The sequence below is a fragment of the Gymnoscopelus microlampas genome, assembly GCF_963454915.1.
Source record: "Gymnoscopelus microlampas genome assembly, chromosome: 9".
Classification (NCBI taxonomy): domain Eukaryota; kingdom Metazoa; phylum Chordata; class Actinopteri; order Myctophiformes; family Myctophidae; genus Gymnoscopelus; species Gymnoscopelus microlampas.
The window spans coordinates 38,806,767-38,833,035 of record NC_139946.1 but is presented as its reverse complement, the minus strand read 5'-3'; the positions used below and the strand labels follow the sequence as shown (position 1 = coordinate 38,833,035).

The following is a 26,269-nucleotide window of genomic DNA, read 5'->3' as shown; positions in this document are numbered from 1 at the left end:
CCATTAACTTACATTTGTACACTCTTGAGTTACAAATTAATGAATTACACATTTTACAGAGTACCTCTCAGCTATCTCGGGGGTTACACATTATGATTCATTCATTCCCAGTAAGTGTCTATGCATGAAAACAGGAGCAATGAGCATGAGCTTCACAGAATCTCTAAACTCAAGACCCGTCATTCATGCACACAGGTTTTCAATTCTCTCACCCGCCACTGTAATAAAAAACGCTCAACATCTAATAAAGATCTTTATTTTTTTAGGTTTTAAATAGATTTACAAACCATAAGAAAAAAGAAAATACAAACAAGAAAAAAAAAAACATCAAGTGATCGTCAAAATATCGACATGTGCATATCAAGGTAGAGATTGTAAACAGTCTTTTGAAGCCAGAAGGTGAGCATTTGGAGGGGACAAGCTCATCAGAAGACCATTAGTTCACCATGGGGTGGAGATGGGGTACGGTATCAGGTTTGTCAGGGTCACTCAGTTGGAAAAGGTTGCGCTTTGTTTCGCTTGTTTTTTCCTGAGGCGTTATCTGGTTTCTCTAGTTAAAGCTGGGGACTCCCTCCAGTGATGCCTTGCCAATCAGAGCTCAGCGAACAGGGCGGTGGGAGGGTGTGCATGTTTAAAATCAACAGTAGTTTGACAAAAATGAAATCCCATTCACCTGGACAGCGATGCATGGGAAGGGTCATTCATGGAGTAGTTGCTGTACATCAGTCAACTCCTGACAATTGAATATTTGTCAAAGAACATTCAAGAGCAGGTGAATGGTTTAGTGGGATGGGATGAGGTGTCAATTTGGTTCTGTACAACTTTTCCTGTCTTTGATGTTTGCTAAAATCAGTCACAACAGTTCATATATTTATATTCTTCCATAATAATGAATAACCTGTTAATTTAATTAACGGGTAAAAAATAAATCATAGCACTTAATACATTTAGAATAAAAAAAAAAACATTGTGGTTCATGCCCCAGTTTGGAAAGAAAAATAAAAGCATTACATCAAAAAATATTTAAAGAAACCAAAAGGGGGGCACGCCCAGAGCCCATTCACAACAGTTTTAGAAAACATGAGTATAAATCCAGAGGTAGAATCATCTCTGGACACCATCACAAACCTTTTTACCAGATCTAAAACCATTTAAGCATAATATGTCATTATAGCATGCTAGTAAAGAACTGCTGTCCATGCTAAAGGCCAAAAGGTCAACCCCATCCTCCATGCTTTCACATTTCTCCACACTTCTCGTCTACTTAAATGGGCATGTCTTACTCAGTGAATATTCACACGCTACTGAAAAAAAAGGAAAATTACAAAAATGTAGAGAACTTTGCTTGAAATACTGTTGAATGGCTGTATTTGTGTTTTAGCGTGCAACTGGGTGGCCTGCATGAGGGCAATACCCCAAGGGTGTTGCCAAGACTTGTAGGCCACAAACAAGTCTATATTGATGACAAACCCCCATTAAGTCAACAGCACCCTCCATAAATCATTCATACTGCTACCCGAACTCTTATGATGCGACGAGGGAGTGCTCACAGATTCAGATAATTCAAGATGGCTGCAGACAGAACAAGTGTCAGAGGGGCATAGGCCTTCGCACAGACCTAACAGTAGGGGGCATCTTCTCACAGAGAAGGCTGGCGAAATCCCTCCTCAGAAGAGGAAGCTCTTCTGTGGACACACCGGCGCTACTGTGGCTAACACCCCTGAACTCTGTGTACAAATGGAACCAAATGAACCTGTACGGGTCCATTTTGGTTCCATTTTTACACTCAAGAGTTATAGACCTGTAAGGGTACATTTGGAACCCCCTCACAGAACCCTGAGGGACTCATCTTCTCATCTCGTTATCTCAGATTCAAGGATATTGTTAATCCAAGACCTTCACTGTAGCTCAAAGTATTGGGTGTGTTAGGCTGTGAAACCCATGCTGGACGTTGAGTTGGGACTGGCTTGTGCTATTCAATGCCAGTAGTGAAGGCTTAACACCACTGCCAAAGCACTGCATATTAAACATTAAATACACTCAAGAACTGACTGCATAGGTCTCAAATACAGTACATCAGATTTCACAAGTCATACACTCATCTAAATGAATTCAGGCCACTGCAAGTATGGGCTCTAAAGCCTAATTTATACTTCAAACTTTACAACAGTGTGGCTTGCCAAAAATAACTGATTTTGAAGTGAAAAACGTGACATGATGCACTGCATTATCGACATGAGAATCTGTTATTTTTGGCTAGCGCCGAGGCCGTACGACAAACTATAAATTAGGCTTTATGGACAAGGCAGAGTGGCAGTAAGGACAGGACGGGAATACCCGTTTCAAGCGATATGACCATTCCTTTTGCTTGCAAAAGCCATTTTATCTTACCCACCTTGTTTTACAACATTCACAGATATGACAGGAGTTGATCAAAACACTGAAGATGATAAGAGTCTGTACTCAATCCAGGAGGGAGCTGTGAGAGTTTCTCCACCTGAGACCTTATCAAGCCTAAATATTTCCCCTCAGCCTGGCTGGTACACAGTACAATCCTCGGTGTTAATTTATCCATTATCACCTGTAAGTCTCAGGGTTAAATTAATACTCAGGATTTTACTGTGGCGGTTTGGTTTGCTAGGTGAAGGACCGAGACATGAATGTGGTTTGTTACATAGCAATTCGGATCTAGGAAAGGAAGCGAGGGAAGGCACAAGGGAGTGAACCGATTTGTTTTGTTTTTGACATGGAACACTTCCCCGTTCAAAGCAGCACCAGCCAAGGGGCTCGGGAAGGTCAAAGGTGAAACACAGCAGGGCATCAAATGGCGTCATTAAAAGACAGGTCACAGGTCACATATACGGCTCAGGCTGTGATCGAAGCACAAACAGGTGATTCAAGCCCTCCAACACATACACAGTAAAATCCTCAGTGTGAGTTCAACTCTGAGAGTGTACACATGTAACCAATGTAAGGGTCCATTTGGTATATTCTGAGTTACAAAAGGATACATTAACACTAAAGATTTTACTGTGTATACACCACTTCATAAAAGCTTTCTTCTCATTATTCTAAATTACCTTCCATTCACGCTGATTGTTAGCTCTTGAATGGAATTCCATTCATTACTTATACCTCCATGTTGATGTTATCAAGGAAAGTCTGAGTTTCCCTAAAGGAAGTCGGCAATGAGATCGTCTTGATAAATTCTTTAGTCAATAGGAAACAAAAAAGAAAAAAAAACAGTCTTAAAGAACTAAATTGCTTTAGTTAATTCAATCCAGTTCTTAACAGTGGTGCAAACAAACAAGCAGAAGAAAAAAAAAACTCTGCGTGACGCACCATTACCTTATGTTAAAAGAAAACCCTGTGCGCTGGGCAGTGATCGTGTGTGTAACCTCTACTCTGATGACAAAGACAAAAGAAAAAAAAAAAAGATAGATAAGAAAAACAAGCTTTTGCAGCTTCCTGTTCTCAGATGCATCTGGATGTTTTGTGTTGTGTCTGTTTTAGCGTGCAGGTCTCCGCTGCACCGGGGATGGAGTTGGGACCTGTGCTAGGAAGAGGACCAGGGTAGGTAGAGGTGGCGGGGGGGGTTCCGGAGGAGGTGGAGGGCAAAGCGAGAGATTAAAAGTTCAGTTTGTGACAACGGTAAAGGGAACGGGGCGGTGGGGGAGAAATTGGGGCAGGAAGGGGGCGGGCGGGGACGAGGTCAGGAGTCCTCGGTGCCCGAGTCATCGTCGTCGTAGCAACAGTCCTCGTCGTTGTCGTCCTCGTCCTCATCCAGGTCCTCGTCGTCGTAGTAGTCGTCGTAGAAGAGGTTGGAGCCGTCGTCGGTGGGCGGCGCACGGGTGCGCACACAGTACTCGGCCAGCGTGGTGGGGACCTTGACGCCGTCCCTCTCCGCGTCAGCCTTGGTGGCCAGCACTTGTTTCCTGGACGGATGGATAGAACAGAGAAAGAGTTCAAGCCACGGTCACGGTCGCATGAGATGAGAGGCCTTCAGTAGCAGCACAAAGTGTGCCTGCTGGACTGAAAAACAGCATATTGTCGCTGTCGGGCCAAAACCGTTACTTTTCACGAATTGAAAAAAATAAAACCTGGTTCCAATGAAGTTATTATTTAGCCATACGCTCTTGTTAATACTTTTCTTTGGTTCAATATTTATAAAACCCACTGACCACTTTCACCATCACTTTCAAACTCTTTAAAAAATAGCTGATCTCAAAACGATGCGACGCATTGTGAGCTTGTAGATCGGCAATTCTCGCTACCTTTCTGCGACACTCGTGTACGACGAAGTAGGGTATTAATAAAAAAAAAAACATTAAACGTTGAAAGACATACAAGGTTTCCACCTGACAGCAACGACATGCTGCCATGCTGAACAGTAGAAAAAGAGTTCCTACCTAATGATCTCGGCGTATTCTCTGTCCTTGCCCTTGCTGTCCCTCCACTTGCGGTACATGACGGAGGCGTCCACGTTGGCTGGAGAGAAGGTGTTGGGCTCGTTGAGCAGGGAGATAACACTCAGCAGGATGGTCCTGGGGGGGCAAAGAGGGCAAATGAAAGACGGATTAAACACGTGAACAACTAGCATCTCTAATTCCGGGGCAAACATTCAGAGAAAATAGCCAAATCTACACGCTCACAACACGTCGCATTCTGAGTTTGTAGATCGGCTATTTTCGGCAAAGATATTTGGTGTTGAGGGGAAAAAAAGGAGGGGGCAGGAGGAGAGTAGAAGGCGAGTAAACATAAAAAGGGTGACAGGGGAAGGAGATATGTTTAAAGCCTCCAACAAACCGACCCGACGTCTGCGATAGGTGTTGGAAAGCACTTTCTCCAGCTTTTCTTTAAGGCGAAAAAGGTCTGTGTTTCACTTTAGTTTTCACCATTGCAAACCCGAGTGCTCATTCACCAACTATTTCATGGGACAATGGATATACAGGGAGGATAGATTGGCCATTTTAATGATGAAACGTTGGATTGCTTTGTGGATGCGCAAGGCTTGTGCGGTAAGTATTCTACAGTAGTCAAGAAATGACAGGCTGTGAAAAAAATAATTCTAATCATTCTAGCCTATGATCTATTATTATTATTATTATAATATATTGATCATTAGTTGAAGCTAAATGATATGGCCGTGTGCGCATTTGCAGTGCTGCAGGCACGTAGAGTTTATCGTTTTAATTAACATTAAATAAGAAAGACATGACAAACGAAAATAGCCTAAATACAGATAACCTTGTGCCCATTTCCTGCTGTCCACCCTGCTGTGGTTATCTTTATCATTTCTCAAATGATTTAGCCATAGGCTATTTTAAGCTCCATAGTAGCCATTTGTTCATGCAGTGTGGAGAGAGGTGCATTCAGCAACTTTTTCACAACTTTCAACCGACTGATCTCCCGACTTCATTCGACCTACAGTCTGTAGTAGTAGTCTGGACAACAAAGTTTGGTATGTTGACAGCTTACAACAAAGCAAGAGTGGGGAAAATAGGCTATTTTAAGCTCCATAGTAGCCTTCTGTTGATGCAGTGTGGAGAGAGGTGCATTCAGCAACTTTTTCACAACTTTCAACCGACTGATCTCCTGACTTCATTCGACCTACAGTCTGTAGTAGTAGTCTCGACAACAAAGTTTGGTATGTTGACAGCTTACAACAAAGCAAAGGAAGAGTGGGGAAAACAAGCGAGAACAGCTGCACATCAGGGTTTGATGAGATGGGAGTGACAGTGGGAGAGAGACATTGGGGGAAAGCGAGAGAAAAACAGACAGGAAGAAAAGAAAACAAAGACTGATGTGGGTTACAGCACCAATAATGTGCCTTATTGATTTGGACTCTTTTCTCCAAGAGCCGCTTGTTGAGGACAATTCAACAGGCCACCAGGGCCTATTGTTTCTACTGTACTTTCTACTGCAACATTATGAATATTTGATGCTGTCGTGTTGTGTTCTATATACTGGTTTATTTATTTAAAGTGTAAAGAGAAAGGAAAGAGGGAGAGAGTGACAGGCATCAAAGCCTATGGGGTATGCGCCTTAACCACTCGGCTATCGGCACCCCTGTACTAGTACATCTAACTACCATTTGTGCTACAAAAACGCCTCCCCGAAAACATCTCATGATTGAAGACACCATAGACATCTTAAACTATACATGATGCAAACAGGATATGTATGCAGCACACTTCCCAGTAACGGATCCATGGAGATTCAAGGCTTTATCGAACCAGGTAAACAACACCAGCCTCGTTTCCAGCCTTACTCATCTGCGAGGAGAAAAGCCTGGTCACGACCTAATGCAGAGTGTGTCTATGGGGGCGGGACCTGTATCGTACGCATTTCCCCCGGAAACGACCTTTCTTGACCAATAATAACACTTGTTTCTTTCACGGAGAATGTAAAACATAGATATAGAAACCTACCGGTAGATACCTCATTGGCCTCTGCAGTTCATTGGAGCGACTGGTATCTCAATACAAGGCTCTTCCGCAGGGCTGTTTGACTACTGGCCAATCACATCGCGTTGACTACTGGCCAATCACAGCGCGTCTAACTGACTAGTTGCTGCGCGGCTGCCTCTTAAGGAAAGACCCACCCCACCTGCCTCTGATTGGCCTACCGAACGCCCCCTTCTGTGACGCACACGGAAGATTCCAGCTTGCCCTGCTGAAGCGGAAGGCTATCCCTGCCAATGAGGTATGAGCCCTGCGGAACAAGGAAGCGCGCCCGAGATACGAACGCTTCAGAGCCGAAGGAGGCGTCTACCTTTATATGTCTATGATGTAAAACAGATTTGCAAAGCGTCAACGGCATTTCCTTGGGCGGTACTTCCGCCAAATTCCGGTTAGACACTCAACCGTCTAGGTCTTGCCCAGCGTGGGTAAACACTACATAACAGCTCTGCTGGGCCAGAGGTCTCCTCAGGACCACCTAACCCAGCCTGTTATGTTATTAAGCCTTTGCAGGTAAAGTTGTTAAGTGCTATTACCAAATGCAAGTGAAGGGAATCACCATGGTGTGTGGCCATGACCAATCGTACTGATTCACTATGTAACTGGATATGAGAAATGTAGCAAATGGGGTGCGTTTAAGGTGATCTTCCACCAACTCTCATTCTCATTTTAGATCTAGGCCCCCAAATTAGCTGTTTCAGTCGTGTGTGTGCACGTGCAACTGTGTTTGTACATAAAGCAAGAAACTGTTCAGAGAAAGACACAACGGGAGCGCTTAAGGGTTTGAATAAATGTATGTCTGCACCCAAGCAAGTGTTTGAAATAAGGCATATGAATAATACAGCATGTTTGGCTGTTTTCTGCATTTACACTGCAGCACTTGAGCAGCAATTCAAGAGATGGTAAAATGTGTACAGTTTTAGAAGCCAGTTTGAGAAAAAAGGTCAGTCAGTCAGTGAATCACTTATGTGATCACTTAACAAATCCCAAGGCCCATAATGTGGATATCATCCAATAATATAATCAAATATGGAAATCACGTGCCATGTAGGTTCATATAAATGACCGCAGCACATTTTTTTTAAATAGTTCAGATAATCCTGAACCCCATCTGCTTTGGGGTCACAGTCTAAGTGGGAACTTGATACAGGGATCCAGGACTTGATACAAAATGTTTGGCTGTGACAAGTTTGAGCCAACAAGCTTCTCCTGCTGTAGACACAGTGTACCAGAACAGGAAGCAGAGAAAACATTTATTCTATCGAGTCCAATGTACCTGACATTCTGTGTGGGGTTCCATCTCTCTGAAGGCAGCTCTCCACTCTGAGGGTCGTCCACCGGGGGATGCAGGATGGAGATGCACACATCCCCGTTCTGTTAAATAACACACAGGGCCTTTCAGTACACCACCATACCAAGTAGGCTGTTCCACATCAATACAGAAATAGGGCAGTCGACAATCATGACCTTTTACTTGACGATTATTAATTGTGATAATTGTGATTAACGATTTGAGTGTGTTTTTAGCATTGAACAATGGAACATATGAATGAAAATTATATTTCTGTTAGGCTTTTAGGCTTCATAAACGAAGATTCCACAGGACCGATATGACAAATAACTTGTTATATCATATTTGACATATTTAATAACTGTATACTTTCAAAATGGTGGCAATAGCCAATCTACTAGCTCACAACACGTTGCATTGTGAAGCGTTGTGTGCTTGTAGATCAGCTATTTCCACTACTTTAGTGGAAATAGTGTTTAGTGTTTGAAAATGTAAGAACATGTTTCAACATGGAAAAGAATATGCAAAAAAATAGAGATTATCTCAAATAATTGCGATTAGGCAATTATGTAATAAATGTGACAGGCCTATATAAAAATGATGCACAACAAAAATGTCCCATAAATCTCCCCCAGTGACTTTCTGATGGCCAAATTATACTTGCCTCGTCAGTGTAGATGCGAGGGTATGCTAGCATCATGACGTAAATTTCATCACCAGCTTTTGTCTGCGCAGACGTGGCGTCCTCTCAGATTTTATGACCGTTCGTACATGCGCATATGCATACAACTATGGTGACTGTGCAGAACAGAAATGCTCTTTTTGGAGGAAATGTGTGAGGCGATCCGTCGCTTTATGACCCGTTAAAAACCCAAGACAACACGATGTGCTTAAATTCTTGTATTGCTTTTACTGTCGGAAGAGTTGGCAAACAAACAGGAGAAGGGTGCACACCAGTATTGATGAGGTGCTGCTGACCTTGGTAATTAAGTATAAAAGTAAAGAAAAGCTGCACACTCATAGCCACGAAGCAGGATTTATTTAAAGAAACAACATTTCGACCTGGAAAGGTCTTCAGGGATTTCTTTAAATAAATCCTGTATCGTGGCTATGAGTGTGCTGCCTTTTCTTTACTTTTATACTGTCGGAAGAGTTGAAAGTGTGTGCAGGCTGAAGTGGAGCCTGTCTCGCAACTAGTGTAGAATAGTATGCACGTGATTGACAATTGTACACCAATTGCAGTATAAATAGAACTACGTATGCGTCCGCTGTCTGCGGACAGTCACGGTTACGGACTGACGTATAGACGTATACTATAATCAGGCCTTTTTAGACATCTTGCTGCGTGTATTGGATCCATCCCCCTATTATTCTAACTCTAAGCAGTAAATTATGGTAGATTTATCAGGACGTTTTGCCATGGCCTTGAGGGGCATCTGAGGAAACATTTAAAGACTAGAAATTCAATTACCTCATAGATGTTGGGGTGCCACATTTTGGTGAGGAAGCGGAAGGCGGGTGGGGAGTAAGGATAGTCGATGGGGAATTTGATCCGAGCCTATAAGAAAAGAGAGAAAGAGAGATAGAATGAGAGAGAGAGAAAAATAAATAGGGGAAATCTCCATTAGTGATGCAAGAGGCAGAGATGGGGCACTGGAACACGGTCTGCTGTAACTGTATCCTCCTAATCCCACGTTCTGCCAAATAGTAACTAACTGCCATGTACACTTTTTTAAAAGTCAGTAATCCTTGGGTTCATAACGATATCAGAACTCCATTTTGACAAGGGTCTAGTTCTAATTAGGCTGTTTTACATAGGGCGGCCTGAGCAAAAAAAACACATGCTTTTTCCCAGTGACTCTCTCATTGAAATCTTGCTGTGTGTATTAACCCATTAAAACCGGGAACGCATCTGTGTAATCAGATAAACCATTATTTTATACTTTGGTTATTCAAAAATAGCAGATATACAAGCTCACAGTGCGGCACCGAGTGCAGCGCTATGAGCTTGTAGATCTGGTATTTTTGAAAAATCGTGTCAATTTGTGCAAAATCTTGGAAAATACACATTTTTAAAGTGGACATTTGTAACTCAAAATATTTGCTTCTGGGGGCCCATTGAACTAAATATTTTCAGATGGGGGTCCGCAGCCAAATACATAAACTTTTTCATGTCAAGGACCTCCAAAATTATGAGAACCACTGATATTATAGCAACATACATTTTTCAGAAAACGGTTAGGATTTAGAAGACATTTTGTAGAAACGGAACCTCAGGCCTTAAGGAGAATTCCTGTCATTTTAAGTGTTATGTTTGATGTGTGTCAAATCACTTACCAACGTAGGAATGAAAATCGCGTAACTCCACAGAGCCCCCTATCGACCCCCACCGTTGTCATTATAGGAGGATATAGGATAGCCCAAATTCGCCTATTTTAACCAATGCAAAGTCTGTTTTTTTGCTTCTAGTACTCATTGTTGAGTCCCATGATAATGTAACAGGCGCTAAAACGCCCCACAAGCTAACGGCTAATAACAGAACGAGCTAATGCTGGTTGCTGGTTTCTCTCCCGACCTGGCAACCTGGGGCTGCCATGCAGAGAGATAAGCAGCCCCAGCGTTAGCTCGTTTGTTATTAGCCGTTAGGGTTAGGGTTAAATCCACCATGGTAAATGTGCCCTGCTTGCAGGCACGGACAGACAGACAGAGTCCCAGGGTAATTGAATCCAGTACAGTGCACTACTACGGACACAGAGATAGAAGGAGATAGAGAGAGCAGCTGCCTAGCAGAGGAGTCCCCATGAATGCACTTTCTTAACAAAGACCCTACATTTTACAGCACCGTGGTGATTGACGATGCATCTACTGAATGAAAGGCCTACGCCATCCTGCTGATTTGGGTTTTTAATGCCGATTGCAAAGAAACCTAGTAATAGTGTTTGTGGATTAATGGGGGGAGGGGGAGGGGGGGCTACTGAGGTAATGACAGTGTAATGTAATACTGTCAGGAGGGAGGCACACAGGCCTGCTGGGTTTTCAGCTGCTTTGCAGCGTGGAGCTTATAGTGAAACCAGCAGCCGAGAGAGGACTGGGTAAAGACATTGTGTAGGGGCTGTCTGCTCCAGCTGTCACTGCAACACAAGACAATCTACTATACACACACACACACACACACACACACACACACACACAAACACACTGAATCTTCGTGCACTGACGCACACAACAGTCAGGTTTATAAATCCTATTGTCAGAAGAGAGCGTGCACAGAAAGACACTCCTCCCATTCCACAGGGCAATCCAGTGAGGAGGGGGTGGTGTACCCTTCATAGAAACTACACTGACTAGTACACACATAATATACTACACATCACTCACAGCATGCAGCCCCCCTGCTGATATTCCCCCCCCACCACCACACACACACACACACACACACACACACACACACACACACACACGCCTGCAGTTGCTGATTCGGCACGGTCAGCTGGTGCTCCCCACAATGAGCCAAATGAATGCCTGAAGGGGGGGGGGGGGGGGGGGGCAATGGAGTGGACTGGGGGGGTAGGAGTGGGGTAGAGAGAGGATTTCCACTAAGAGGGGTTGTGATCAACATACATCACATTTATCTATGTACCGCTGCATTGGAGCTTTTAATCTAGAGGCATACAGTATGTTATGATGCCATAACATAAAAGCTATGCCATGTATGCATTATGACCTCTTAATCATCTCCTTATTTTGACTTCATAGTGTCATGTGTCATGTACATATACATATACAGTGTGAATTTGCACAGCGTCACTCAGTCTCCGTGTTATTGTCACAGTATGTCACTGAATTAATGTCTGTACATGTATCATACTTGGGCATTAATTCTGAGAGTGGAACGATAACCACATGGTCCCCAGTGTGCGGGCCAGGCTTGATGGGCAGGGTGGAAACAATGACAGGCCCCTAATAGAATGCAATGCTGTTTGTAGAAAGAAAACTGGTCATCGCAGAGAGCTGGCATCCTTTAGAGTTCCTAGGGTTCAAGCCAACATTGTACAAATTACAGATTGGCACAGACACATAGCAGCCAACCAAAAGAGAGGGCCCTGCAGTAGCAACAACTCAGACCTGAACACTTTGTCCCAAATCCAAATAAGCACAGAAATGGTACTGTCAAGAAGTTGTGAATAGGACAACAAGTGTTGTGAAATGCATTTGGGGGTAAACCCATTTCGCCACCAACAATCTCTGGGATTCACTTTTTAGTGTTTTTATTTTTTGCATGCCTACTGTGCATGAGTGTGGACCCAGTGCAAGACTAGACTGACTGCTATGGAATCAGCTAATGGGGATCCGATGGCAACAAATAAACAAGTTCCATGTAACCGTTTTCCATCCTAATAATTGTGTTTAATTCAGCAGGGGGTTGAAATGTTGCCAGGGAAAACAACCAGTGGCAACAAGCCAGCCAAGGAGCAATCCAAGACTGTCACACAGGGCAAAATGTTGGGCCCAGTGAATTATGTTATATTTAATCACTGAAGAGCATGTTGTTGCCAGGAAACACTTCTGAAATCCATTTTTGACCCTGAATCTCACTTTTGTATGGGCTGGAGTGTTGCCCATCTTCAGTCCTCTAATAAGTTCCTGGTGTATCACCACTTTGAATGCAATCGGGTAACAAAGGCCAGTGGAAACACCCAGACAGCAGGCACTGGGATATCCATGCCTTGAAAGGTGAGCAGTGAATGCTTTTTTTTAAGCAAGTGCCTTATTACAGCGCCACCATAGATGCCTGTAAGGAGGCAACGGTATTAGTTTTCACCATGCAGCTTAACGAAGGAACAGGCAACACTTGAGCCAGAGGTTGGAGACACAACGGTACAAACCGGATGGACACGCAAGATCTGCTTATGTCGCGTTCACACGGGCAGATACAAAGATACATGCTACCATTTATTTGCAATGGAAGCCAGCGACATGAGGATACAAAGCAACATCCAACGTTTGTGTAGCTGCTACAAAAGATACAAAGATGCAAAGCTACAAATTGAAGTTGAGCTGGGTTTAACTTCCAGATACATAGATACAAAACAACAACTGTAGCTCCGATGACGTCAACGACCGCGTTGAGCAACACACAGAGCGACAAATATGCGGTGTATTTTTGCATACCCGCCCGTGTGAACGCAGCATAACAGTTGTACACAAGGAGTGTTTGTGGGTCAGTGGTGTGTTGATTTCTGAGTGAGTAGGAACCCATGTTCATAAATAACCATATTTGCTTAAACATTCAACACTAGTTTTTAGTTTCATTCCCCCCCAAAGAAAAAAGAGACGGTTCCCGTTTCTGAGGGGAAGATAAGGGAAGCAGGAAAGAGAGATGGTGGATGGAGAAACAGAAAGGCTAACAGGACCAACTATAGATACACATCAGTGATTTAACTACGTCAATATTGGGTATAGCCCAAACATTGGCACAGCTTCGGCCCGGTAACAGATCCATGAATCACCTTATCAGAGCCCATGAAACACTAATACTGCGGTGCACAACTCCCATGGGTAGGAGTACGGATGGAAATCGAGAACCGGAATCGTTAAAGAGAATCGGAATCTTTAACTCTCACACAAGCTACATTTCATTAATGTCAGCATAATTTCTGACAGTTGCTCATTGCAAAATATGATCAACATCATTGTGTTTACGCTGATGAAATAAAAGATAAGCATTTGTAACTCATTTTAACATGTTCCAAATGTCATTAGACAGACATGCGTGTGTTTTTTACCGTTTCCGTGACTGTGTTCAGACTCAGCGAAAATCAAATTGGTGAAAACCGGCATAGATGTGATGTACTCTACACACACTTAACATTGAACAGGAATCAATAAGGAAATTGAAAAGGAATTGGACTGCTAACAGCTGAATCGCTACGGGTGTATAAATAAAATCCTATCAATTCCCATCTCTAGGCAGGAGACCAAAGAACAGCCTGGCATCATGGCATTCGCTCATAGAATAGAATACAAGGTTATTGTCCAGCGAGGCCGGAAAACCATCTCACACACTAAGCTCACATGGCTGGCAGGGAGGCAGGCGAGGCAATGCAGGTTGGGAAAAACTTTCCATGGCTGCAAGAGAAAGAGGAGGAGGAGGAGGGCTGAAACCCTGGCCTACCCGCCCAACTGACACCAAGCCCCTAGGCTCAGTTCCACTCAGATCGATGGAGAGGAGGGAGGGAGGGAGAAAGGAAGAAGAGAGGCAGTGATGACTGACGTGTGACCGCGCTGGACTGAATGAACAGTATGAGTCGGTCAGTGGAAGAGGAGGCTAGGGCATGAAAACAAAGATGATGCAGCATGGTTCTTTGAAGTCCAAGATTAGTTCACATCTCACCAGCTCCCTAGGGGCCAAGACTGAACATGAGGTACATTTAAAAAATATAGTTATAAAAATAACCTGCCTTGAAGCTCCCCAGTCTCCAGAATCAATACCACTCTATGAAGGCAATAGGCAAGGCATTAAGGCAACATATCATCACACGCTAACTAGCTAAGCATGTGCTCGTTCATGCATGTGTGTAGCACATTGGTTCTCTAAGTGGGGTCCGGGGAGCCCCAGGGTGGTCCAGGGGGTCACCAGCAAAATGTGTTAATATAGCGTGCTATGAGCCAATAGGTCTGCTATTTTAGCTGTGGGGGTCAACAGCCATGATATGCATTTGGCTGCCAAATACATATCATTTTGGGGGTCCTTGACATGAAAAAGTTTGAGAACCACTGGTGGCGTGTGCGCACACACACACACACACACACACACACACACACACACACACACACACACACACACACACACACACACACACACTTTGAAGGGAGTTTTCTTTGGTGAGCCCTGAGGATATAAAACAGCAACAACACACTGATATCAAGCAGCAACAGATACTGGGAGTGGGAGGGAACAGTTGCTTCAGAAACATCAACCGTGTACGTATGAGTCAGTGTTTGTGTGTGTGTGCGTGTGTGTCTGTGAGGTTCACGTCTCTCAAGCTGGTGCAGGAAAAACAGGATCAGGCCATGCCTGTCAGAATGTGCTAGCCTCAGCATGTTTGTTCCAACATGCTACCCACTGGCTGCTGTTCCATGGCTCCTAATTGGATTGAACGTGGAATTACCAGCGTCCATGGCCAAAACGTTTCACCTCCAAGTTCTAACAGCTTATCTAGACCAGTGGTTCTCAACCTGTGGGTCTGGACCCCCAGTGGGTCCCTACATGATTTTTGGGGGGTCCCCAGGTGACAGTTTGAAGGACTTTTATGACCTTTTTAATACAAAAAAAAAAAAAAGATACAAGAAATGAAAAAAGACCATTACTGCATCAAAAGTAATCAAACTATACAATAAAAACTGGTCAAACATTGGCCAAATTGTCAAATAATATAAGAATGAGGCAAACATTTTGAAAATAGCTGATCCACAAGTTTTCCACAAGTTCACAACACCTCGGAACACAAGGCGTTATAAGCTTGAAAATCGCCTATTTATCTGTGGAACCAAGTCAAACTAAATGAAATGCCTCAACTCCTAGGTGAGGTGGATGGGTCACTTTTCCTCCCAGTGGATAATGTGTAAAGTAGCTGCGGATAGATAGCCAGAATAAAATTAATTGATTTGCACTCCTTAATAAAAATCACACCCTGTGTGAAGGAAGCGGTGCCTTTGATGAGCCCCGTATTGATGTTGTCATCAATATTTGTTTATGGGACAGACACACAGACAAAGTCAGATATAGAGCGGTTGGCACCGCTAAAAAAAACAAGGCTCCTGGATTGTGACATAAAGTCTTCGTCAGATAGACAGACAGACAGACAGACAGACAGACAGACAGACAGACAGATATAGAGAGAGAGAGAGCGAGAGAGAGCTGGGGGGTAGAGAAAGAGTAAAAGACAGTGAGTGAAGAGAAACAAAAGTGGAGAGCGATGGGAAGGAAAAGTAAACTGGGTCACAGGCAGCGATGAAACCCTGACAGAATAAATCATGACCTATTCTCCTTGTCCCCGATTGCTCAATTATCCCCCTCCATCTCATCTATCTCCTCTTCTCCTGTGCAAATTGAATGAGCGTAAGACCTCAAGAACAGCAGTGTTTTATTCGTCTGTGCATGCACACACACACACACACACACACACACACACACACACACACACACACACACACACACACACACACACACACACACACACACACACACACACACACACACACACACACACACACACACACACACACACACACACACACACACACACACACACCTAGTGGGTCCCAGAGATGATCCTGTTCACTGTCACACCCAACAGGCCCCTGCCTCATTAACTGGGCTCTCCAAGGGGGGGGCAGGAGTTTAAACGAGAACTCGGAAGCATTGCAAACTATGAGCCAATAGGGTTATGAGTCACATTGACATCCAATTCCACACCAAAAAGCTGTCTTGACACCATGAGGGACAGACAGTCGCTGCAAAGCCAGGCTGCAGCTGGAGATACGGCCGTCTTCTCTCCAAGAAGGTGTAACACAAAACTTCAAAGTGTTTCAGCTGCATGACTTAATCAGGGTCTCAGATCTCAAGAGTTTGCTAAAATGATAGGACAGGACCTTAGGAGTAGTTCACCCAAAACAAAATTGACACACAGACCCCCGGGGCACAAACCGGGGGCCTTGTCCTACCCAGACAGCCCCTCTAACCATTCAGCTATAGAGCACCGAAGTCTGATGTAATTTACACATCCTACCTGGGTCACGTTTCCCCCCCATTCTGAATTCCCATAGACGTGTTTAATATGGAGTCAAATAAGAACTGTGTTCCAAAAATAAACAAATGATCCCGTGCGGATTGACTCTTATGGATATGAAGCATCAACTGGCGGTGATAAAACGCTTACGCCAAATTAGTTTGCATATCAAACGTATCAAATATGAGTGACTGACTGACTATCATAAACGATACAGAGCCACCTCCCTGACAATATCGCCGAGACAGTTTGTTTATTTTTGGACCACAATTCTTATATGAGACGATTCACCCAATGTTATTCTCCATAGAGAAATTACTTCTACGACCCAGGGATGACGTCAGGACTTCTGTGCTCTATAAGTAAATAAGTCGCCGCAAAATAGTAGCCCAGGGGGTGTACATGTACATCATGGCTGGGGGAGGTACTTGTAGATCAAGCCGCCCTCACACTACAGAAACAGGAGATAGGCTCCTGCCCCTATGGGCCACACCATACCTTGGGAACCAACAGTTCCCAAGCCTACGGTACCTGCCGCCAGCAGCGAAATGATTTAACTGTAGCTTTTAGTGGGGCGACTACCACATTAGTTACCCATACAAGGAAAATACACACAAGAGTACATGACCAGGACCTTTGGAGACCTATTAACCCATTCAATCCAGGAACGCATACTGTGCAGTTTTAGATTTCTTTTTAGCTATAACCATTATTTTATACTTTTGGCTATTCACAAAAATAGCAGATATACAAGCTCATAACGCAGCTACGAGCTTGTAGATCTGCTATTTTGTTTTGAAAAATCGTGAAAGTGTGTGCAAATCTTTGAATGTGTTTTTTTAAAGCAAACATGTTTAACTCAAATATTTGCTCCTGGGGATTCTACAAATGTCTTCTAAATCTTTTTTTTTTTAAACTTACGTTGCTATAAGTGGTTCTCAAACTTTTTTCATGTCAAGGACCCCCCCCCCCCCCTTCTCAAAATATTTTGTTCCAGGGACCCCCCCGAAGCAAAGATTTAAAAATGTATATATTCAAAAATGTGCCCACATTTTCACGATTATTTTTTCTAAAGTAAAACTAAAGTGACACAGATGCGGACGGGTTAGGAAAGACTTCTTCCATCTCTCGATGCTTGCAGAGGCCTGCTGGTCACCTACGCTCAAAGCAGGCTCTCCTTTCACAGACGAGACCTGCGCCAGGGACGGGAATGGCATTAGCCTCTTCTTCGTCCCTCTTTTCTTTCTGTATCATCTCCTTGCTCTTTTTCTCTACCCAGCTCTGGTTTCTTTGTGACACAGCCATGAGGGGGAAACATGACTCCAGCAGGCCAGGCAGCCAGGACCAAACCAGCTCTGCCCTGCTGTGCTGCAGGGCTGGGGCCTCTTTTACACTACAGCCCTCCTACATGCCCCTTGGCCCTCAAATACAAACAAATGCACACACACTCACACCCTCTCTCTCTCAAGCTCTCCACACCGTCGGGGCGGAAGACGTTGGAAATGGTCTTTTAACAACAACCTGTTGTACATGGTGCTGTGCAGTCGGGTCGGGGACTTCTAGTTGAACGCCGACGGAACTTGCTCGGTCGGGTCCTGACAGGCTAGAGCCCGTCGATAGCCGCAGGGTGATGAAGAGGGGGGGAGAGTGTTTTTTTTTTGTTTTAGTCCAAACTGAGGGCTCCAGTGTTGCCAGATTCTGTGAGTGAAACAAGCGAGGTCTATGAAAACAAGCCCAAAATAAGCGACCAGTTTTATCACTTGAGTCCTATTACAATCAGCTATTTTCAAAAGGTATCTTGAAAGCAACTACACTTCAGAAACAAGCCCAAACAAAAGCAACCGGTGAATATTTACATCGACTTTACAGGAAAACAAGCCCAAAGTCACTTATAGTAAGCAGACCTGGCAACACTGGCAGGCTACTGGTGTGTCTTCGGCCGACAGTTTGCGATAGTTTTACGCAGAACAGACTGCCAGTCTGTTGTAGTCTGAAGTAGTCCGTTTGGTGGAGAGACTCCTTTAGGGCTAGTGTCTGTCAACTAGCCTAAGTCAGAGAAGCTAAACGGCCATATGTTGGCTGCACAGGCCTGGGCCCAAATCCATGTCCATCTCTCTAAAAAAAAAGAGCCACTGATGAAGCTACTGGCTTAAAATGCAAAACATGACGAGCCGAGATATTATAAGAGCTGGATGTCATCCGGTTCATTGGGATTTCAGTTTCAGAAATGCCTCTTATGTCAATTATATGGAACACGGACATGAATAATTACTACTAGTAAAGGCCAGCTTATAGTTCAGTTCGCCTGTTACTAAATACCTCTGAGCTCGCATGCAATGCAGCAGGCTCTCTATCCCTTTTGGAAGTACAACGCATATACAATGACCCCTTTCCTCGTGCCGGCTCCATGCATACCCTCATGACATTGTGTGACACAGCTGCACTGCTGACACGGCCCCATCACAAATACAACAAAACCTACTCGAGTCTCTGCCATGATGATTCCACAGAACCCAGGCTTTCTGTCACAACAGAGCCCTTACCACACACACACACACAGCATAGTTTCTACCTTACGTCACCCACCACCGGCAATCTGTCGGCACAAGAGCCAGATGACCTCACTGTAGTGTATGTGCGCTGCCGCGGTGTAGATTTCTTTTGCTGTTCTGGTGCAAGGTGTCATGAAAAGGAAGGGGCAGGATGAAGCTATTTCTGCAAGCTGTCCCTCGTGAGCCTCTGAAACCAATGAAAAACCATAGAGGGCCCTGCTGTGTCACGGCAAAGCACCACTTAGCAAGTAGGTCAAGTAATCGGTTATACAATATTAATTTAGGGACATGCAGGGTTCCCTAAAGGTTGTCCAACCAGGTATATATATACACACACACACACCAGGCTTTATAAATAAAGCCTAGTTTTACCATTATGGCATGCGGCAGTAAACCGGACCAAGCACATACATCTACGGTGTCGGCAACAGGATCAATAACAAAAATATATAGTCCTCAGTATGTATAAAATATATTTATAAACCATAATACATTTGGGGGGGTGAAACCGTTCTCATAAAAAAATCTGTGGCTTAAGGTTCCTCATCCATGTTTCAGCCATTCACTACTATCATTGACTTGGTTTACTTTACCAACCCTGTGGCCCCACGTGGGTCTCAATCTCCTTAGACAGTGATCAACTGTTGAACTGTTGGTGCCTTCCAATGACATCATGGTTGGCATCATGAAATTGCAAGTGGACAAGATTAGCCTAGTTATTTAAGTCTGCTGGGAGGTGGGAATACTATGGCTCGACACGGTCGTGTACGCTAGTGGCAACACATTTAGGCTACATCACCATCAGCCAGGTAGCCACAGGCCTGTCACAATTATTACATAATCGTCTAATAGCAATTATTTTAGATAATCGCAATTATTTTTCATAATCGCCATAATCATTTCCATGTGGCAACATTTTCATACATCTAACATTTTCCAAAAATAGCAGAAATAGCTGATCTACAAGCTTACGTGACGTGTTGTAAGCTTGTAGATCAGCTATTTCTGCTATTTAAAAAATATATATATTTAAAGTATATTTAAGTTATTGGTTACATCTGGCCTGTGCAATTTGTGATTATGAAGCAAATAAAAATTTTACCTAACAGATACTAAAATTGTATTCATGTTCAATGCCAAAAACAATTAAATCGTTAATCGCAATTATTTGTGTGACAATGAATCATCAACTTAAATTTGTAATCGTGACAGTATCTATACCCAGGTGTATCCCTGACCAGGATGAACTGATGTGGCAAAAACAACTCCTCCAGCAGTAAATGATTTCCAAGCCTATTGATATTATAGTTCACACTGTATTAATATGTTATATGAAATAAAATCTACTAATCAAACATTGATTTTAAGCACCCCCAAGACACCAAATAATAAACTGAACCAAACCCTGAAACGCAGTGAAACGGTGACATGAAACAAACCGGGAACAATCCATAGCCTGCATAAAAACAAGATAATAATACCAAAACAATACTAGTTCCTTAAAACATGGTTTGACATGCTAGATGAACTCTAGAAGTGTTGAAAAGTAGGAACTTTAAAAGGCTGGCTGGGGGCTAATTGGACTGCTGGTGTATTAATGAAACAAGACCCCTGAGACTCCCAGAAAATGGAGCGAAAGAAATAGAGTGGAATGATGCAACAGACACAAAACAACTTGTCTTTTTTTTACCCAAATTGGTGAAACTCCCTTGAGGTGGAGGGAGAGAAACAAATGAACGGCTACACAAGACAGGCTGTATAAGATATGTCATATGCAAATGGAACAAAGTTTTACCATATAATAAGCACAAATAAGTAAACAATTCTAAGGAAAAATGAAAAAAAGTTGAGTTGTACTTCTCTATATGAGAAAGTAGGTGGTATCTATGACAACGAGTTGACTCATTGCAATGAACTTTCATAGAGAAAAAAAATATTATATATATGCACCCCCTCCAAAAAGAGACTCATATCCTCTCCATGGACTGGAACGAGATGCCTCATCTACACGGATGGCAAGCAGTTTTTCTACACTTGCACTGGTCAGTTTGTAGTGTGAGTAATTCGCAAAAAGGGACCAGTGTGCTTGGAGGCGGATGGTGTCAGCCGCCAGTCGGATGTGGAGAGCGATGGAGGCAGTGGTAATTTTCACGGCAAATTTTGTCATAGTCCTTGTATAAAATTCCATTTAGTTTGTCATATTTTAGTCATCTGAAATGTTTTTGTCTAGTTTTAGTTGAATAAATAGCATATGATTTTAGTCGGCTACAGTTGATTTAGTCGCCCAAAAAATATTTTGGCAGGCTTTGATGGAGTCGCAATGCCCGATTTGTAGACCGGCTACCAAAAACAGCCGATCTACAAGCTCACAACGCATCGGGACAACAAAATTTAGTGTAGCCTGCTTCATAAGGAAGAGATGCACAGTACACCCCTACATTGTTTATGTGCATTTCCCCTCCAAATTTAACTACCAAATGGTATGTTGAAATTGAACATTTCAAAAATCCTAACATATATACATATATATTAAGACTTGTATAAGGATACAAAGAAGGGAAGGTTACTTTATATTAGACATATCATGTGAACTGCCAAAGTGCAAGGACACAGGCTGAAGTGGTCTGAATTCTGTGGGAGGATGGTAGTATTTGCAGAGACTGTACCACTATTGCATTTCGCTGCTCATACCTGTATAGTGACAAACGTTCTTGATAACAGGACCACAAAGGAAACATTGTGTTATCGTACGACTGTACTATTTGCAAACTGTTAAGAAAGTATTCAATCAATCAAATTATTGGTGGACAGTCTGACAAAGCGACTGAATGCTTAGTCAAGTCTCATCAAGCTCATCACATCCCTTGAGAGCAAGTTAGCCATCATAGAGAGTACACAGAGAATCAATCCACCTGTTTCCTAGGCTTGTGTTTTCCACTTCCTGTCGGATTTCATTGAATATCATTAGTCATCTGACCGGTTTCATTGGATTTCATTGGATCAAAAGACAGGAAGTGGAACACAGTGAAAAGCCTAGGAAACAGGTGGATAAGATCTCTCTATATCAGAAAGGATTAACAATTATTTAGCAAAGCTTCACGGCAGTCCCAGCCCCTTCAATTCATGCCCCTACTAGGAACTACTTGGTTGATACAACAACACAGTATGGTAGGGTACTTTGTTGTGTTGCAACTACGACACTATAGCCCAAAGACAGGTGACTAATGGTTGTTTGGTCTACTGTTAGCTGATAACTAATTCATCTGCTCTTGTGTAACAACCTTTATGACTAACACCCATTTTAAGAAAACACCTGACTCAGCCAGGTTACACATGACGTCACTGACTGACTGACGGCCCAATTGTGATGAACAAGGCAGTTACACCGAGTCAACCTGTTTGTTTTTTTTAATCAACCTGTTGAGAACAGGGAGGATCTTTTCAGTCATGACATGGTAAACTGGTCGGTTGGAGAGTGAGCAGGGGGAACAATGACTCACAACGAAGCGGTGCATTTCACAGCCAAGCTGCGCATTCCTGGACCAACAATGGAATCTCGTACACGGCTCCCACACAAACACAGTGTGCAGCAACTATGCTGGCTGGCCTGGCCGGGGCCTTAACCGTGTGCTCAGAAATCACACAGAGAGAACTACAAGCCAACCAAACAGGCTCCTCAAGGACAGTAATCTTAAAGCACAGAGTGGCCAAACTGAGCAGCATGGCTCAAAGAACGGTGTGGTTATGATAAGCTGGCTAACCTTAACCACAGTCGCCTTCTTTCATAAGATCACATTATCCTGTTATATGGAAAGCCCTCATAAAACCTCTGGGATAAAATAGGGCAAGGCACAGTTAATCAACTCGAACATTATCTAGAAAAGAGAGTTTTAAACCATGGTCAATGCAAGAATAAATTGTGTGTCATTTCCCCTGGCGCCCATTATTAAAGTAAAATAAACATCTTTAAATGACTGACCCATATACTGCTTATGTATTGTCCTGTAAAAAAGGACTATTACTAAATCAAAACATGAAGAAGGCCCCCCATTTTCAACGATATGCAATATAATGAAATGTATAAAAGGTTTGTCTTCTCTTGCTGGGTAAAGTGAAGTCAACACAAATGGAAAAGGAGGGACCTCCTAATAGGACAAATAAACATGCAAGTATACGACCTGAAACCTGTACAACAACCTCTTGCGACATGTTATCTTGATTTCACACATGGGTTGGTGTTGATAGAATCAAGTATGGACGGCAACAAAGTCTAGGAGGCTACACTTCCTAGCATGAGTGATGGTAGAAGCATTTCTTTGCTGACAAAAAGGCCAAAAATCAAATGGTAATCAAATGATCTGTGGCAACTGCTGTATACAAATAAAAACCCTGAAAAAATAAAGATACAGCAGGGCTAGTCTCGCGTAGCCAGACCCCACAGAAAATGAAAAACAGCGACCTCTGCTTTTCTGATATTCTGTGGAGTCTGGCAGGAGTATAATGTTAGACTAGAGCGCAGGGAAACACCGGTTTCATGTCTGCCTATAGCGCATCACTTCCGGTTGGTGCGACCATGTTTTCATTCCCACTAACAATATTTCTACACGGAACACTAACACCACTTCTCCCAGAGAACATGGATGGTTTTGGTTATAAGCCCACTTGTTTCTATGATGAAAGAGTAATTTAAAATGTGAATATCTTTCCGTGGTTTTGTCCGCTCCGAGGACGCTATTGTTAAATTAGTTTCGGCTAGTTTCGAGGGGGGGAGGGTGGATCATGGTGGATGGACACGTGAATCCCGCCCACTACATTTGATTGGGTAAAGCGCGGCCCACTTCCTGATCTGAAGGCACGCCCACTTTTAGCCAATGCGCACTGGTTAGGACGAACCGCTCCGACAGATTCCACCGCAGGTCGGAATCTGTTCTTGAGAGATTACAGCAGGGCTACCACACACACAAACACAGTTGCTTTGAGTAGATTTGAATATGCAAATACTCAGAGCAATGCAGCCTAGAGGCTCTTGATCAACCATAATAAACAGAAAGGAAAGGTGAATTCTATGGGCATGGCTGCTTAACACAGAGCTGTTATTATGGAAACAAGCCATTGTTTGATGAAGTATCACAGTGTCAAATGTGACCATGTGGCTCAGTGACTAATAATAGCTCTGCTGGGTGTCAGTCCTAACAGGAGCTCACTATAAACAGCCTGCTCTGCTCAACAAAGACTAAGTAAAGTTAACAACTGTTAAGTTAGGATCACTGTGACGTAGTGGAGTCGATTAAGGATAAGGACGGTGGTGGAAAAATCACTCGAATGTTTTACTTAAGTAAAAGTATCAATACTGCGATGTAGAAATACTCTGTTACAAGTAAAAGTCTGTAATTAAAGTGTTACTTGAGTAAAAGTACAAAAGTATTGGTATCAAAATATACTTCAAGTACAAAAGGAAAGGTATTCATTATGCATAATGTAAAAATCTACAAAGTAACTGGTAAAATACCCCAAAAGTGTACTTAAGTAGAGTACTTAGTTACTTTACACCACTGGATAAGGAGAGTTAAACAAAGAGGTATAAAACAAATGGTAACAACGTCACAACCTGAAAATGAGGAACAGAAACAGAAGAACACAAATACAAGTAGTTACCCGGGGAGTGTTAGTTCATTTAAACGTTTAATTATTATTACAAAACACACATTACCCACTACTTTTCGGCCATTTGAAAATAGCCGATCTACAAGCAGATCTACTATTTTCAAAATATTTTTACACATTTGAAAACTTGTGAAAGGGGCCACTCTGCATTTTGGTACTTTAAGTACATTTTGATGCCAATACTTTTGTACTCGAGTCACATTTTGAGTACAGGCCTTACAACAGAGTATTTCTACACTGCAATGTTGATACTTTTACTTAAGTAAAAGTATCTGAGTACTTCTTCTCCCCCCACTGATTGTGTGTTAGCCAACATGTTGTTGGCCTCTCACACACCGGCCCACCACCAGAACTCACCTTAAAATAGCCCCCCTCGTAGTGTGTGTTGGGGGGTCCGAAGATCGCCACCTCCCAGTTGTACATGTCCGACTCGTCCACCAAAGTTATCTGGAAGCCTTCGACCGGCTCGTCCTGCAGACTCTTCATCTCTAGCATCAGGGCTTTCTGTGAACTATGGACATGATGTCCATGCTGAGCCATTGTTTATCCACCACGATCCCTTTACAGATAATACAAACCCACCAAATCTTCAACTATAGTACCAAAAAAAATCAGACCCAGTGTGAAGAGAGTGGTGCCTTTGAATTAGTGTAACTGGTTGCAGCCTTGTGTTGCAATCAGCTGCAGCTGTTGAGGCCGTGCTCAAACGGACGGACGGATGGACAGACCCACACACACGGTCAAGTGTAGGAGTGGCTGGCACCACTCAAAAAAAAAAGGAAGGACAAAAAGCTTCTAGCTCTTAAAGTGTTTTTCAAAAAAAAAAGATCACAACAAAGAAGCTCAGCTTGGTGTGTTGGATCCCTTCCTTTCCTTCCACAAACAAAACGCTCTTTAGAATCCTCTCGACTATTAAAAGTGGACTTTCTGGGGGTGTTTGTCGCTCTCCTCTTGTGATTTGGTGGATCCTCCCGTTTAAACAAAAAGAATAACAACGACCCCACTAAATAATACAAAGCCCTTTAGCTAAAGATGGCTAGCCTGCTATTGCTACTAGCCCCGTACGTCCCCTCTCTCTCTCTCTCTCTCCTCTCACACACGGATGTATTGCTATTCAACGGATTAAACGCGTGTCCTCTGCTTCAATGCAGTCACCCAGAGGAGACCTCTGCGTTGGAACTAGAACTCTGTGGGGAAGAAGAAGCAATGTCCCTGCTGTTGTGATCTGATCAAAACGTGGCCTCTTTTTGTCAATAGATTGCAGCGAGGTAGTCTGATCTCCTCCTCTCTCTCTCGCTCTCTCTCCCTTCAACTCCTCCTCAACTCGACACACTGTACCACTGCTGCTCAGTCACACACACAACTGAGTGAAGGAGAGAGAGAGGTCTCTTGAGTCCTGTTCTGCTTGCCAAGCAAAGCTTTCTGGGTATTGGAGTACCAAATGCATATTGTTGTCAGCTGCCTGCCTGCTGTGCCAACAAGATGGGACTAGATCAGAGGTTCTCAAAT

At 43.2% G+C, this 26,269-nt stretch overlaps 1 protein-coding gene across 1 annotated transcript; it reads right to left on the bottom strand.

Moving 5' to 3' along the window:
• Positions 1-240: 240 nt before the first annotated feature.
• On the bottom strand, positions 241-26,107 carry cdc34a (cell division cycle 34 homolog a). Its single transcript, XM_084065841.1, has 5 exons — positions 25,118-26,107; positions 9,224-9,310; positions 7,738-7,835; positions 4,410-4,544; positions 241-3,935 (listed from the first exon to the last, which is right to left on the bottom strand). Exons 1-5 carry the CDS (start codon positions 25,298-25,300, stop codon positions 3,713-3,715), a joined length of 726 nt encoding a protein of 241 aa, XP_083921967.1. The 5' UTR covers positions 25,301-26,107; the 3' UTR covers positions 241-3,712.
• Between the last annotated feature and the right edge of the window lie 162 nt (positions 26,108-26,269).

What these genes read in the sequence shown, in the direction of transcription:
- cdc34a (XM_084065841.1), bottom strand. Translation starts at nt 25,300, where the DNA reads ATGGCTCAGCATGGACATCATGTCCATAGTTCACAGAAAGCCCTGATG. An exon ending in ACGAGGGGGGCTATTTTAAG is followed by an intron (nt 9,311 to 25,117) that starts GTGAGTTCTGGT and finishes CTTTTCTTATAG; the next exon opens with GCTCGGATCAAATTCCCCAT. An exon ending in AACCCCACACAGAATGTCAG is followed by an intron (nt 4,545 to 7,737) that starts GTACATTGGACT and finishes TTGCCCCCCCAG; the next exon opens with GACCATCCTGCTGAGTGTTA.